This window comes from Electrona antarctica (assembly GCF_951216825.1).
Source record: "Electrona antarctica genome assembly, chromosome: 12".
NCBI lineage: Eukaryota > Metazoa > Chordata > Actinopteri > Myctophiformes > Myctophidae > Electrona > Electrona antarctica.
The window spans coordinates 9,911,679-9,928,308 of NC_136793.1; the positions used below are offsets into that span (position 1 = coordinate 9,911,679).

The 16,630-nt window shown below is 40.2% G+C and overlaps 1 protein-coding gene and 1 pseudogene across 2 annotated transcripts; both read left to right on the forward strand.

Moving 5' to 3' along the window:
- The first annotated feature begins 1,150 nt into the window (after positions 1-1,150).
- Positions 1,151-12,545, forward strand: LOC306933735 (annotated as a pseudogene). Its single transcript has 4 exons — positions 1,151-2,767; positions 7,960-9,630; positions 10,079-10,131; positions 12,452-12,545. The product of its transcript is annotated as an uncharacterized misc_RNA (transcript).
- Positions 12,546-15,007: 2,462 nt separating this feature from the next.
- Positions 15,008-16,630, forward strand: LOC306933736 (E3 ubiquitin-protein ligase TRIM39-like; the record flags this gene model as incomplete). Its single annotated transcript, XM_079516044.1, has 1 exon — positions 15,008-16,630. The coding sequence occupies one exon, from the start codon at positions 15,008-15,010 to the stop codon at positions 16,628-16,630; it is 1,623 nt and encodes a 540-aa protein (XP_079372170.1).

Here is a 16,630-nt window from a genome sequence, read left to right on the forward strand (position 1 = left end):
TTTGACATTAATTGTCAAATATCGCCCCCTCCCTATACAAACCCATTGTAACTTCAAACTCCATTTTAACTATGATAGATTCATCAAAAACACCCGTCCTTTTTTCTGGTGACTGATTTTGTCCTTCTAATACGTGAGGGGCGTGGTTCTTCATTTACTGTTTTCATTTATGTTTAAATATTGTTTGGATTCTTTAGTCTCTTCGGTCCTGCAGCAGCTTCTTTTTATTTAAACATAATGAAAACAGTAAATGAAGAATCAGGGGCCCCTCATGTATGAGAAGGACAAAATCAATCACCAGAAAAAAGGACGGGTGTTTTTGATGAATCTATCATGGTTAAAATGGAGTTTGAAGTTACAATGGGTTTGTATAGGGAGGGGGCGGGGCAGCTAAATTAATGTCAAATATCTAAATACTGAATCAAGTAACTTAAAAACTGTCTGGGTGTTCACATAAGACTGAGTAGAAGATGAAATGACCAAAACATTTTTTGAAAGTGAAATATCCCTTTAAGTCCGACAGTCCTATGTTATGTCCGGGTCCAAGTGGCACCAGCTCCCGTCCACTTCTCATTGTAAATAGCAATATATCTAAACGCGTGAATCTTTTTACAATAACGTTATTTTTCGGAAAGGAAGCCATTGAGGGCTAAAATGGGTCTTAATGCTTCCAACTCGAGTAGAATTATTAATGTTCATTACAAATAAAATATATGATGTGGAGACAATAAAGACTATTATTATCATTATTATTGAACGTGGTAACAGTCCATTTGCTCAGTACAATATTTCGGGGGCATATTTAGAATGTGTGCAGGGTTGAGTACGTTGAATCTATAGTTTGCATTAATACGATCTCTAATGGAAGATTTAGTTGAAACAATGAAATAAAATGGCGATAGTATTCATTGTGGGGCAGACCAGTAGCTTTGTTGTTGCAAGGAAAGCGGTAAAATTAGACTTTAGTGGTTGTTTTAGTCTCAGATTTAGTCTGACGGAGGGACACAGTATAACTCTATGGGGACACAAAAGCGACACAAACAGTAGGACTCGGAAGTATCTCTGGAGAGGGCGCTTACATCACGGCTAAAATACTGAATAGGCCTACACAACTGACTTGACTTTCAACCTTTGTTTCCAGTGTGTAGAAATGGCGTCTGCCAGCAGTCTCCTGTCTGAAGAGCAGTTACTGTGTTCTATCTGTCTGGATGTGTTCACCGATCCAGTCACCACTCCATGTGGACACAACTACTGCAAAGCCTGCATCACACATTACTGGGACACTAATGATGTGTGTCAGTGTCCACTGTGTAACAAAAGCTTCTATAAAAGACCAGAGATCTTTGTCAATACTTTAATTTCTGAGATGGTTGATCAGTTCAGGAAGTCAAAGCAGATAAAAAAGTCCTCCAACGCCATCCAGGAACCTGCTAAACCAGATGAAGTGTGCTGTGACATCTGTTCTGAGAACAAGCTCAAGGCTGTGAAGTCCTGCCTGGCGTGTCTGACCTCCTACTGTGAGACTCACCTGGAGCCTCATCAGAGAGTCACAGCGTTAAAACGACACAAACTCATTGACCCTGTGAAGAACCTGGAAGACTTGATGTGTAAGAAACATGACAGACCTCTGGAGCTGTTCTGTAAGACTGACAACGTGTGTGTTTGTCAGTTCTGCACTGAGTCAGACCACAAATTACACCAAATTGTATCTCTGAAAGAGGAATATGATGGAAAGAAGGCTGAGCTGGGAAAGACAGAGGCCGAAGTTCAGCAGATGATCCAGGAGAGACAAGAGAAGATTCAGGAGGTCAAACACTCAGTAGAGCTCAGCAAGAAAGATGCAGACAGAGAGATGGCAGACAGTGTGCAGGTCTTCACTGCTCTGGTGAGCTGTATTGAGAGAAGCCAGGCTGAGCTCTTTGATGTGATTGAAGAGAAGAAAAAAACAACAGAGAAACAGGCTAAAGGCTTCATTAAAGAGCTGGAAGAGGAAATCACTGAGTTAAAGAAGAGAAGCTCTGAGCTGAGGCAGCTCTCACACACTGAAGACCACCTCCACCTCATCCAGAACCTGACTTCCATCAACATCCCTCCAACCACCAAGGATTGGACAAAGGTCAATTTTCATCGGTCTTCATATGTGGGGATTGTGAGGACAGCTGTGGCTCAGCTGGAGAAGACACTCAGTCAAGAGATGAAGAAGCTGGGTGATGAGTTGACGAGGATCCAGCAATATGCAGTAGATGTAACTCTGGACCCTGATACAGCAGAGTGCAACCTCATCCTGTCTGAGGATGGAAAACAAGTGAATCATGGAGATGTAAAGAAGACCCTCCCAGACAACAAAGAGAGATTCTCCAACAGATACGCTGTGTTAGGAAAACAAAGCTTCTCCTCAGGAAGGTTTTACTATGAGATTCAAGTTAATGGGAAGACTGGCTGGCTATTAGGAGTAGCCAGAGAGTCCGTCACCAGGAAGGGATCAATTCAATGTATCCCGAACAATGGTTACTGGGCAATAGGGTTGAATAATGGAAATAAGCACTACAGCAGTGCTGCTGACCCTCCTGTCGTCCTAAGAGAGAAGCTCCAGAAAGTGGGAGTGTTTGTTGATTATGAGGAGGGTCTTGTCTCCTTTTATGATGTGGAGGCCAGAGTTCTTATCTACTCTTTCACTGGCTGCACCTTCACTGAGAAACTCTATCCATACTTCAATCCATTTACAAACGAGAGTGGTACAAACTCTGTTCCCCTGACAATCTCTCCTGTCAGTTAAATTAGACTCATCCTCAGCTTTCCATGAAAATATTCATTGTGATTTAAGTGTGTATGTTTAAGGTCTGTGTTATATTTTCTCATCAAACTGTCAAATCCATCCAATTGTTAAACTAAATGTTCTAACAATTATATTTTAAGAACTTAAATTAACTTAACATCTCTGAATAGAATATGGTTTGCAAATGGCGTTCTGCTTTTGAAGGTTTTAGGTATAAGACTTTACAGTATGTACAGTATAACCAGCACACCACTTATGATGTTGTTTGTATGTATTTTTATTAAATGTTTTTTTATTTAGTTTTAATAATATATGTTAATCCGGCCTTTACGCAGATTTTGTTTAATCTGGTCTAGTTCTGCCTTACTGGGTAATAATTGTTCAATTTGTGGTAGACTTACACCACAGTTGATTGTGCTTTCTAGTACTAGCAGCAGACAGTCATCTCTTCCAGGCCAGGTTTAGTGCAGTGTTGATTTCGTTGACTAAAACTATCGTCGACTACCTTTTTTCACTGAACTAAAATAACTATGATGACTATGATGAAACTCTGACAAAATGTACTGCCAATAGAAACTAGACTAAAATGTTATGGAGGGACTAGTGGAGAAGAGATCCAGTAGAACTAAGACAAGTAATTTTATCCGTGGTTGTGTGCAGGTGTCATGTTCAGAAAATAGCAGATCTACAAGCTCACAACACGTCGCAGAGTGATACGCTGTGAGCTTGTAGATCGGCTGTTTTCGGCACACAGCTAATTATAAATCAGGCATTATGACGCCCATCAAGGCTAAATCAACTGTAGATTTAGTCGACTAAAATCTTACATGTAGCCGATTAAAACTAGAAAAGTTTATAAAAAATTAAATGGAATTGTATTGTAAATGCTATGACTCAAACTAAATCCAAATGTGTTCAACAACACAGGTTTAGAGCCTTTATGATGCTTTTTGATGTGAACACAACACTGTTGTCACGCCACATTCTGCTTTATTAGGATTGGAGGATACATTATATGTAGGATTGTTGTATTAATTTACAACACTATGAGCTTCACATCTAAATAGATTATTTACTTGTAAAACGATACCGGATGGAAACCTATTCCCACTTTGTCTTTTTGATTTGTACTTGTCTTTGACTTTGTGATTCCTTACAATATTTCCTCTATGCCACACCACATGGCTATTGGATCCATTTATGAACAATAAATGTTTTTTTTATGTGAAATCTTTGTGATTTTTACCGGTCCAACACTTCTGAAATGATAGACCATTATACAAAGTGTCGTCCACCACTGCAGAGTCTAGCGATCCGAATCCACCGCATTGTTGTTGTTCATTTGTTGGTTATAATTGCGATAGTAATCATTCATTATTGCTATAGAGTGTTTGTTCAGTAACTCAGGTTCTCCTAGTCTCTCCAGCGCTTTAGTAAGCAGAAATACTGTACATTTTCAAGTCGGGATACTTTTGATTGATTGATTGAAATATTTATTAACAGTTTGCAGAATTACAGTGCATTTCAAGCACAAACTCAATACAAAGACTGTTAACTGTGAGTGGACGACCCAATTAAGCATTACACTTGTTTACAAGAGGGTCCACCATGTTCAATTCATCACTAATCTCTTCCAATCAGGAAACGGCATAGACAAGTGAAAGTGGATGTGATTAATCAAAAGAATTACATGGCAGACAGGTTTGGAACTGGAACACTAAAATTGAAGCTGATCAATTATCTTCGTGTGGTTCTCTCTCCTGATTGGATAAAGTTGGTGTCCTACCTGTATCCAATAGAAGAATTACATTACAGTTATTTATTTCCCCAATAATATTTGTGCGTCTTGGATTTCTGGTTCAAACACAGGGTATACAGCTCCATAGAACATATAAAGTATCCTGAATAAATACGTTGTTTTCTTTGGCTTTTGAGGCAAAATATTCTACAACTCTCATAAAGTATATGTATGGTATTTACATTTGACAGTCAAAACTACAACAAATCAAACATACAAGAAAGTAAACTGAATAGGCCTACTGGGGTAGCAAGACATGATATTAGGATAACACTGACTGGACGAAAGAGATTCAGAGATGACTTTCCAGAGTAATTAACCTGTATAGACCAAAATGCAGCTGACAAACTATACAGTGCATACAAGCCTCCCTTCTGAACGAACACACGTGTGCTTTAGGCACAGTAAAGCAATATTTTAAGGACTTTGATCGCATAAAGTAGTACACATACATTAACAAGGCAGCCAGGTGAACAAGGCTTGCCTAACTCTAATGATTGCTGAAAAACTGCTTGTAAATATATTTTCTTCATTTGGAGAACAATTTCAGCTGTTATCAGATAACATCATACAACAATACAATGACAATTGACTAATACAAAGACAATGGTACATATTTACATTATCAACTTTATCAAAGCAAGAAAGATGCCAGTGAAGGGTTAACTTCTAGAACGTGAGGTCAATTAAAAGCACTGCAGTAAAAAGTGCTTTTAATTGTTATATTATTGTTCAAGATCAGCATTACTTCTTTTTCAAGAAGTCTACACACAATTAGAGAATTGTGATGCAGAGAGAATGTAGAGAGAATGTGGAATTGTTATTTTGATCAACACTATTAGCCGGTTGTCTCTCCTATGGAACCAGATCAATACAGCATGGAATTGTGGGTCTGAGAGGCTACATGTCATGAAATGGTGGTTCGTGGCTCAAATGCGAATAAATAATGAACCTTGATATGAAAAGGGTCCTAAACCACTGTTCTATGCTGTCCATTCCTCTGTCTGTCTGTCTGTCTGTCTGTCTGTCTGTCTGTCTGTCTGTCTGTCTGTCTGTCTGTCTGTCTGTCTGTCTGTCTGTCTGTCTGTCTGTCTGTCCTCCCCTCCCTTCTCATGTATCCTATACTCCTTCTCCTCTTCCTCAGTGTTAAAGCTTCAGTCCGTAAGGTGTATGTCCTCTACTCTGGATTCAAGCGTCATTCTCCCACGTCGTTGCCAAAATGTCCACTTCTGAGCTAGGATGGAAAGCCTGAGATATTGCACTTTGAGCTTTGACATGCAATACAATACACTGGTCAACCAGTAATGGTCCTATGCCTGCAGGGTCTGCATTTCTCAATGGAAGAGCAGGGAGACCAACACCAACTATACAAGCACCGCTTTGGATATTATTGTATTAACATAATATCATACAGATAACATTTGATTCACTATAATGTCATGGATTTCACCTTTAATTGAATTCTGAGAGAGTAGCCTATAAATGGAATCAAAGACTCACACCTTATGCATTTGGGTTTGGTTGGGTACAGCTTTCTCTCTAGGGCAGAATAGTACATTGTCTTGTGCCAAAAATAGCCACTCTACAAGCTCACAACATATCTGTATCATAAATACAATGTGTGTGTGTGTGTGTGTGTGTGTGTGTGTGTGTGTGTGTGTGTGTGTGTGTGTGTGTGTGTGTGTGTGTGTGTGTGTGTGTGTGTGTGTGTGTGTGTGTGTGTGTGTGTGTGTGTGTGTGTGTGAAAGATGACACCAGTTAAGGGTTAATTAACTGCTGCTGTTGCGTAATCTCAATGACGTTTCAAAAGCGAAGGTAAAAACCACAGCAGACAACAGAGCTACGTTCTCAATAACAACTTCAAATCAACGGGATTTTCTATAAACCGAAAAGAATTACAGACATTGACAGGTGAGCATAGGCTACATAAAACTTTTCTATACAGAATACAGACCAACAACACATATTTTCTAACTTGCTGTGGTTCTTATTTTGTGGTTCTACATAATTGTCTCAATGGAGTGTTTCAGTGAGGTGGATTCTCAATATAAAAACTACTAGGCCTACATGTATATATAGCTTGATCAGGGTTTTGGAAGAAGTATCCTTTAAGAAGTACGTTTTACTCTAAGTTGCACTTGGTGGTGCATTTAGTCAAACTGTGTGTGTGTGTGTGTGTGTGTGTGTGTGTGTGTGTGTGTGTGTGTGTGCGTGTGCGTGTGTGTGTTTCTGTGATTTTTGTCCTGTAATGTCTACCATTATGTAATGTATGTCTTGTCTGTTTCTTGAACGGTGACGTCATGGACGCAAAGCAAATTTCAGTGCAAGCTGACAATAAAGTCGTATCGTGTGTGTGTGTGTGTGTGTGTGTGTGTGTGTGTGTGTGTGTGTGTGTGTGTGTGTGTGTGTGTGTGTGTGTGTGTGTGTGTGTGTGTGTGTGTGTGTGTGTGTGTGTGTGTGTGTGTGTGTGTTTTAGATCCCCACTAGTCACTGCCTCAGCAGAGACTATTCTTTCTGGGGTCAAATTACAATTAAAAAACGTTTATAATACATTAAAATGAATACAATATTTAGCAACACAAAAAATAGCAAAACATTTTTAGCAAAAATGTAAATAACAATTAAAGAGCAAATAGCCTACAGTATGCACATCAAGGACAACAATTATCTTAAATTGCGAAAGTTATGCATTAAAAATATATCTTAAAGTACTGTATACAAAAATCAATATAATATACCATGATAACCAGAAACTGTACACAAAAATGAATTTAAACAAAAATAAAAAAAATAGATCAAAAGAAAATAAATGACCAGACATAATTCATGACAAATATAGTTAAAACCGACACACATTAGACACAATCTAACACAATCTCTTTCCTCAACACATCACTTCTCAGTCTTTTCTTAAAACCAACTTTGCTGGTGATTAATATAACATTTTGTGGAAGTCTATTCGAGTAAGTGATTGCCCGATACATAACATTTTCAAAGCATCAGTTTTGGGTTTAAGCTGGGTGAAAGCACCTCTCATAGCTTAGCTGGTGCAGTACCAGTAGTTGTGACTAACTATCACTTGCAAGCAACAGCTTGGTTTGTGTGTGTGTGTGTGTGTGTGTGTGTGTGTGTGTGTGTGTGTGTGTGTGTGTGTGTGTGTGTGTGTGTGTGTGTGTGTGTGTGTGTGTGGGGGGGGGGGGGGGGGGGTGGCTGGCTGGCTGTGTGGGAGAGAGTTTGCATGTGGCTGTGAGAGAGAGAGAGAGAGAGGTGTGGTTAGGTTGCTGTTCTTTGGTTAATTGTTCTTCATGTGAGGTGCTTTAAGTCTAATGGCATGAAATGTGCTATAGGCCTACACAACTGACTTGACTTTCACCTTTGTTCCCAGTGGGTAGAAATGGCGTCTGCCAGCAGTCTCCTGTCAGAAGAGCAGTTCCTGTGTTCTATCTGTCTGGATGTGTTCACCGATCCAATCGCCACTCCATGTGGACACAACTACTGCAAAGCCTGCATCACACATTACTGGGACACTAATGATGTGTGTCAGTGTCCACTGTGTAACAAAAGGTTCTTTAAAAGACCAGAGATCTTTGTCAATACTTTCATTTCTGAGATGGTTGATCAGTTCAGGAAGTCAAAGCAGATGAAAACAACTTCCAACGCCATCCAGGAAGCTGCTAAACCAGATGAAGTGTCCTGTGACATCTGTTCTGAGAACAATCTCAAGGCCGTGAAGTCCTGCCTGGTGTGTCTGACCTCCTACTGTGAGACTCACCTGGAGCCTCATCAGAGAGTCACAGCGTTAAAACGACACAAACTCATTGACCCTGTGAAGAACCTGGAAGACTTGATGTGTAAGACACATGACAGACCTCTGGAGCTGTTCTGTAAGACTGACAACATGTGTGTTTGTCAGTTCTGCACTGAGTCAGACCACAAATTACACCAAATTGTATCTCTGAAAGAGGAATATGATGGAAAGAAGGCTGAGCTGGGAAAGACAGAGGCCGAAGTTCAGCAGATGATCCAGGAGAGACAAGAGAAGATTCAGGAGGTCAAACACTCAGTAGAGCTCAGCAAGAAAGATGCAGACAGAGAGATGGCAGACAGTGTGCAGGTCTTCACTGCTCTGGTGAGCTGCATTGAGAGAAGCCAGGCTGAGCTCTTTGATGTGATTGAAGAGAAGCAGAAAACAACACAGAAACAGGCTGAAGGCTTCATTAAAGAGCTGGAAGAGGAAATCACTGATTTAAAGAAGAGAAGCTCTGAGCTGAAGCAGGTCTCACACACTGAAGACCACCTCCACCTCCTCCGAAACTTCCCATCCATCAATATCCCTCCACCCACCAAGGACTGGACAAAGGTCAATGTCCATCGGTCTTCATATGTGGGGGTTGTGAGCACAGCTGTGGCTCAGCTGGAGAAGACACTCAGTCAAGAGATGAAGAAGCTGGGTGATGAGCTGAGGAGGATCCAGCAATATGCAGTGGATGTAACTCTGGACCCTGATACAGCACAGTGCAACCTCATCCTGTCTGAGGATGGAAAACAAGTGAGTCATGGAGATGTAAAGAAGACCCTCCCAGACAAAGAGAGATTCTCCTACAAATTAGCTGTGTTAGGAAAACAAAGCTTCTCCTCAGGAAGGTTTTACTATGAGATTCAAGTAAAAGGGAAGACTGCCTGGGAATTAGGAGTAGCCAGAGAGTCCGTCAACAGGAAGGGACCAAGTACGTTCGTCAGAGAGTCCGTCACCAGGAAGGGACCAAGTACCTTCCTGGTGACGAACAATGGTTACTGGGCAATATTGTTGTGGAAGGGAAATGAGTACTACAGCAGTGCTGCTGACCCTCCTGTCCTCTTCACTGTAAGAGAGAAGCTCCAGAAAGTGGGAGTGTTTGTGGATTATGAGGAGGGTCTTGTCTCCTTTTATGATGTGGAGGCCAGAGTTCTAATCTACTCTTTCACTGGCTGCACCTTCACTGAGAAACTCTATCCATAGTTCAATCCATGTAGAAACAAGAGTGGTACAAACTCTGTTCCCCTGACAATCTCTCCTGTCAGTTAAATTAGACTCATCCTCAGCTTTCCATGAAAATATTCATTGTGATTTAAGTGTGTATGTTTAAGGTCTGTGTTATATTTTCTCATCAAACTGTCAAATCCATCCAATTGTTAAACTAAATGTTATAACAATTATATTTTAAGAACTTAAATTAACTTAACATCTCTGAATAGAATATGGTTTGCAAATGGCGTTCTGCTTTTGAAGGTTTTAGGTATAAGACTTTACAGTATGTACAGTATAACCGGCACACCACTTATGATGTTGTTTGTATGTATTTTTAATACATGTTTTTTTATTTAGTTTTAATAATATATGCATACATTTACATGCATATAACAAAAATATGTTAATCCGGCCTTTACGCAGATTTTGTTTAATCTGGTCTAGTTCTGCCTTACTGGGTAATATTTGTTCAATTTGTGGTATACTTACACCACAGTTGATTGTGCTATCTAGCACTAGCAGCAGACAGAGTCATCTCTTCCAGGCCAGGTTTAGTGCAGTGTTGATTTCGTTAACTAAAACTATCGTCAACTTTTTTCACTGAACTAAAATAACTATGATGACTAAAACTCTGACAAAATGGACTGCCAATAGAAACTAGACTAAAATGTTATGGAGGGACTATAGTGGAGAAGAGATCCAGTAGAACTAAGACAAGTCATTTTATCCGTGGTTGTGTGCAGGTGTCATGTTCAGAAAATAGCAGATCTACAAGCTCACAACATGTCGCAGAGTGATACGCTGTGAGCTTGTAGATCGGCTGTTTTCGGCACACAGCTAATTATAAATCAGGCATCATGAAGCTCATCAAGGCTAAATCAACTGTAGATTTAGTCGACTAAAATCTTACATGTAGCCGATTAGAACTAGACTAAAAGTTTATAAAAACGAAATGGAATTGTATTCTAAATACTATGACTCAAACTAAATCCAAATGTGTTGTCAACAACACAGGTTTAGAGCCTGTATGATGCTTTTTGATGTGAACACAACACTGTTGTCACGCCACATTCTGCTTTATTTGGATTACATTATATGTAGGATTGTTGAATTAATTTACAACACTATGTACTTCACATCTAAATAGATTATTTACTTGTAAAACGATACCGGATGGAAACCTATTCCCACTTTGTCTTATTGCTTAGTACTTGTCTTTGACTTTGTGATTCCTTACAATATTTCCTCTATGCCACACCACATGGCTATTGGATCCATTTATGAACAATACATGTTTTTTTATGTGAAATCTTTGTGATTTTTACCGGTCTAACACTTCTGAAATGATAGAACATTATACAAAGTACCGTCCACCACTGCAGAATCTAGCGATCCAAATCCACCGCATTGTTGTTGTTCATTTGTTGGTTATAATTGCAATAGTAATCATTCATTATTGCTATAGAGTATATTTATTCATATTTATTTATTTATTCAGTAACTCTGTTATCCTAGTCTCTCCAACGCTTTAGTTAGCAGAAATACTGTAGGCCTACATTTTCAAGTCAGGATACTAATCTCATCCAATCAGGAAACAGCATAGACAAGTGAAAGTGGACATGATTAATCAAAATAATTACAGGTTTAGAACTGGAACACTCTAAAATTGAAGCGGTTCAATTATCTTTGTGTGGTTCTCTCTCCTGATTGGATAAAGTTGGTGTCCTACCTGTATCCAATAGAAGAGTTACATTACAGTTATTTCTTTCCCCAATAATATTTGTGTGACTTGGATTTCTGGTTCAAACACAGTGTATACAGCTCCATAGAACATATAAAGTATCCTGAATAAATACGTTGTTTTCTTTGGCTTTTGAGGCAAAATATTCTACAACTCTCATAAAGTATATGTATGGTATTTACATTTGACAGTCAAAACTACAACAAATCAAACAAACGAGAAAGTAAACTGAATACTGGGGTAGCAAGACATGCTATTAGGATAACACTGACTGGACGAAAGAGATTCAGAGATGACTGTCCAGAGTAATTAACCTGTATAGACCAAAATGCAGCTGACAAACTATACAGTGCATCAAGCCTCCCTTCTGAACGAACACACGTGTGCTTTAGGCACAGTAAAGCAATATGTTAAGGACTTTGATCGCATAAAGTAGTACACATACATTAACAAGGCAGCCAGGTGAACAAGGCATGCCTAACTCTAATGATTGCTGAAAAACTGCTTGTAAATAGATTTTCTTCATTTGGAGAACAATTTCAGCTGTTATCAGATAACATCATACAACAATACAATGACAATTGACTAATACAAAGACAATGGTACATATTTACATTATCAACTTTATCAAAGCAAGAAAGATGCCAGTGAAGGGTTAACTTCTAGAACGTGAGGACAATTAAAAGCACTGCAGTAAAAAGTGCTTTTAATTGTTATATTATTGTTCAAGATCAGCATTACTTCTTTTTCAAGAAGTCTACACACAATTAGAGAATTGTGATGCAGAGAGAATGTAGAGAGAATGTGGAATTGTTATTTTGATCAACATTATTAGCCGGTTGTCTCTCCTATGGTACCAGATCAATACAGCATGGAATTGTGGGTCTGAGAGGCTACATGTCATGAAATGGTGGTTCGTGGCTCAAATGCCGAATAAATAATGAACCTTGATATGAAAAGGGTTGAAAACCACTGTTCTATGCTGTCTGTCTGTCTGTCTGTCTGTCTGTCTGTCTGTCTGTCTGTCTGTCTGTCTGTCTGTCTGTCTGTCTGTCTGTCTGTCTGTCTGTCTGTCTGTCTGTCCTCCCCTCCCTTCTCATGTCCTATACTCCTTCTCCTCTTCCTCAGTGTTAAAGCTTCAGTCCGTAAGGTGTATGTCCTCTACTCTGGATTCAAGCGTCATTCTCCCACGTCGGTGCCAAAATGTCCACTTCTGAGCTAGGATGGAAAGCCTGAGATATTGCACTTTGAGCTTTGACATGCAATACAATACACTGGTCAACCAGTAATGGTCCTATGCCTGCATTTCTCAATGGAAGAGCAGGGAGACCAACTATACAAGCACCACTTTGGATATTAATGTATGAACATAATATCATACAGATAACATTTGATTCAGTATAATGTCATGGATTTCACCTTTAATTGAATTCTGAGAGAGTAGCCTATAAATGGAATCAAAGACTCACACCTTATGCATTTGGGTTTGGTTGGGTCCAGCTTTCTCTCTAGGGCAGAATAGTACATTGTCGTGTGCCAAAAATAGCCACTCTACAAGCTCACAACATATCTGTATCATAAATAACCTAATTTGTGTTTATGTGGTTGCCCCTAACAGGGTAACCAGACTAAATAATCTCCCGACTTTACTATGATATATCTAGAGTAAACCCCAAAAGTTTGCATATTAGTCTGCCCCCTGTGACGTCATGTGGGTCAATACATCATCATCAGACATCATCATACTGTACTTAGCGAGCTACTCAAGCCCACATTGTTTCTTCAGGAACAGTATCGGTGCAACATTTGCAATTTCCCAAAATTGTGAAATGTCTAGTTCTTGTTTTTGTATTTAGTTTTTGTCTCTGTTTTGTGTTTGTGTTACATTTCTCCCTGCCTCCCTTCCGCAAAAGGACCACAATAATGGAAACTTCTTGTGTTTTTTATTCTTTGTAAATTCATTTTCAGTAAAGTGCACTGTCAATCAATCATTCAGTATTTTATTGATTTAGCTGTTATTTTAGCTATTTTGCTATACTAGGCTATAATATTGTTGGTGCAGTCTTCGGAGCATGCATGTCACACCAACATGTCACTCCATGTACTACTTGAATGATGAGGGGAAAATAAAACCTCTTTCGATCTTATAATAAGCCTCTTTTAATTCTAACTATTCAACTTTATTTGACTTATTTTACTATATATAAAGCTCTAAACGGTCTTGCACCTTCCTACCTCCACGACTGCCTGCCTAGTTATGTTCCAGGCCGCCCTCTTAGGTCCTCAGGTGCGTGCCTGCTCGAGATGCCTAAAAAGATGGCGACCAAGAAATATGGAGAGGCTGCCTTCTGCTTTTACGGCCTGGAATAAACTTCCGCTTCAGCTTGCAGGCTCCCTCGGTAGATATTCTTAAAGCACAGCTCAAGACTCATCTTTTTTTTTGTTCTATGCCTTGTAAAGCACTTTGCAATGCATTTCTGGCATGAAAGTTGCTATATAAATAAAGTTTATTATTATTATTATTATAAGCCTCTTTTAATTCTAACTATTCAACTTTATTTGACATTATTCTGCTGCTGACAGTATGTTGATAATAGAATACACGACAAGACTAAAGGTGTGTGTGTGTGTGTGTGTGTGTGTGTGTGTGTGTGTGTGTGTGTGTGTGTGTGTGTGTGTGTGTGTGTGTGTGTGTGTGTGTGTGTGTGTGTGTGTGTTTACCACCGCTGAAGTGCCCTTGAGCAAGGCATTGAACCCCAACCATGAAATGTTCTATGAGCAGGGCGTGGCTGTAAACAAGCATCTCGAGCTTAGTCCACTTACCCTGGGTAAACAAAGAACTTTGCTTTGTGTGTGTGTGTGTGTGTGTGTGTGCGCGCGCATGAAATATGACACCAGTCGGGTGTGCTGCTGTTGCGTAATCTCAATGACGTTTCAAAAGCGAAAGTAAAAACCACAGCAGACAACAGCGCTAGGTTCTCAATAACAACTTCAAATCAACAGGATTTTCTATAAACGGAAAGGAATTACAGACATTGACAGGTGAACATAGCTACATAAAACTTTTCTATACAGAATACAGACCAAAAACACATGTTTTTTGATTAGCTGTGGTTCTACATAATGGAGTGTTTTCAGTGAGGTGGATACATTAAAAACTATATGTATACTAGCTTGATCAGGGTTTTGGTAAAGTATCCTTTAAGAAGAGTTGCATTTAGTGGTGCATTTAGTCACTCATTGTGTGTGTGTGTGTGTGTGTGTGTGTGTGGGGGGGGGGGGGGGGAGACCAAGTTTGCGTGTGGCTGTGAGAGAGAGCGAGAGAGAGCGAGAGGGAGACAGAGGGGGGAGAGAGAGTCTGCGTGTGTGGTTAGGTTGCTGTTGTTATTGTTCATGTGGAGTGTTAGTTGAAACAATGAAATAAAATGGCGATAGTATTCATTGTGGGGCAGACCAGTAGGTTTTTTTGTTGCAAGGAAAGCGGTAAAATTAGACTTTAGTGGTTGTTTTAGTCTCAGATTTAGTCTGACGGAGGGACACAGTATAATTCTATGGGGACACAAAAGCGACACAAACAGTAGGACTCGGAAGTATCTCTGGAGAGGGCGCTTACATCACGGCTAAAATACTGAATAGGCCTACACAACTGACTTGACTTTCAACCTTTGTTCCCAGTGTGTAGAAATGGCGTCTGCCAGCAGTCTCCTGTCTGAAGAGCAGTTCCTGTGTTCTATCTGTCTGGATGTGTTCACCGATCCAATCACCACTCCATGTGGACACAACTACTGCAAAGCCTGCATCACACATTACTGGGACACTAATGATGTGTGTCAGTGTCCACTGTGTAACAAAAGGTTCGTTAAAAGACCAGAGATCTTTGTCAATACTTTCATTTCTGAGATGGTTGATCAGTTCAGGAAGTCAAAGCAGATAAAAAAGACCTCCAACGCCATCCAGGAACCTGCTAAACCAGATGAAGTGTGCTGTGACATCTGTTCTGAGAACAAGCTCAAGGCCGTGAAGTCCTGCCTGGTGTGTCTGACCTCCTACTGTGAGACTCACCTGGAGCCTCATCAGAGAGTCACAGCATTTAAACGACACAAACTCATCGACCCTGTGAAGAACCTGGAAGACTTGATGTGTAAGAAACATGACAGACCTTTGGAGCTGTTCTGTAAGACTGACAATGTGTGTGTTTGTCAGTTCTGCACTGAGTCAGACCACAAATTACACAAAATTGTATCTCTGAAAGAGGAATATGATGGAAAGAAGGCTGAGCTGGGAAAGACAGAGGCTGAAGTTCAGCAGATGATCCAGGAGAGACAAGAGAAGATTCAGGAGGTCAAACACTCAGTAGAGCTCAGCAAGAAAGATGCAGACAGAGAGATGGCAGACAGTGTGCAGGTCTTCACTGCTCTCGTGAGCTGCATTGAGAGAAGCCAGGCTGAGCTCTTTGATGTGATTGAAGAGAAGCAAAAAACAACAGAGAAACAGGCTGAAGGCTTCATTAAAGAGCTGGAAGAGGAAATCACTGAGTTAAAGAAGAGAAGCTCTGAGCTGAAGCAGGTCTCACACACTGAAGACCACCTCCACCTCCTCCGAAACTTCCCATCCATCAATATCCCTCCACCCACCAAGGACTGGACAAAGGTCAATGTCCATCGGTCTTCATATGTGGAGATTGTGAGCACAGCTGTGGCTCAGCTGGAGAAGACACTCAGTCAAGAGATGAAGAAGCTGGGTGATGAGCTGAGGAGGATCCAGCAATATGCAGTGGATGTAACTCTGGACCCTGATACAGCACATCCCAACCTCATCCTGTCTGAGGATGGAAAACAAGTGAGTCATGGAGATGTAAAGAAGACCCTCCCAAAAAACAAAGAGAGATTCTCCAACAAATACACTGTGTTAGGAAAACAAAGCTTCTCCTCAGGAAGGTTTTACTATGAGATTCAAGTAAAAGGGAAGACTGGCTGGCTATTAGGAGTAGCCAGAGAGTCTGTCAACAGACACCAGGAATTGATTGGCTGGGAAATAGGGTTGAAGAAGGGAAATGAGTACTACAGCAGTGCTGCTGACCATCCTGTCCTCCTCCTCACTGTAAGAGAGAAGCTCCAGAAAGTGGGAGTGTTTGTTGATTATGAGGAAGGTCTTGTCTCCTTTTATGATGTGGAAGCCAGAGTTCTTATCTACTCTTTCACTGGCTGCACCTTCACTGAGAAACTCTATCCATACTTCAATCCACATAGCAACCAGAGTGGTAAAAACTCTGTTCCCCTGACCATCTCTCCTGTCAGCATTCCATGA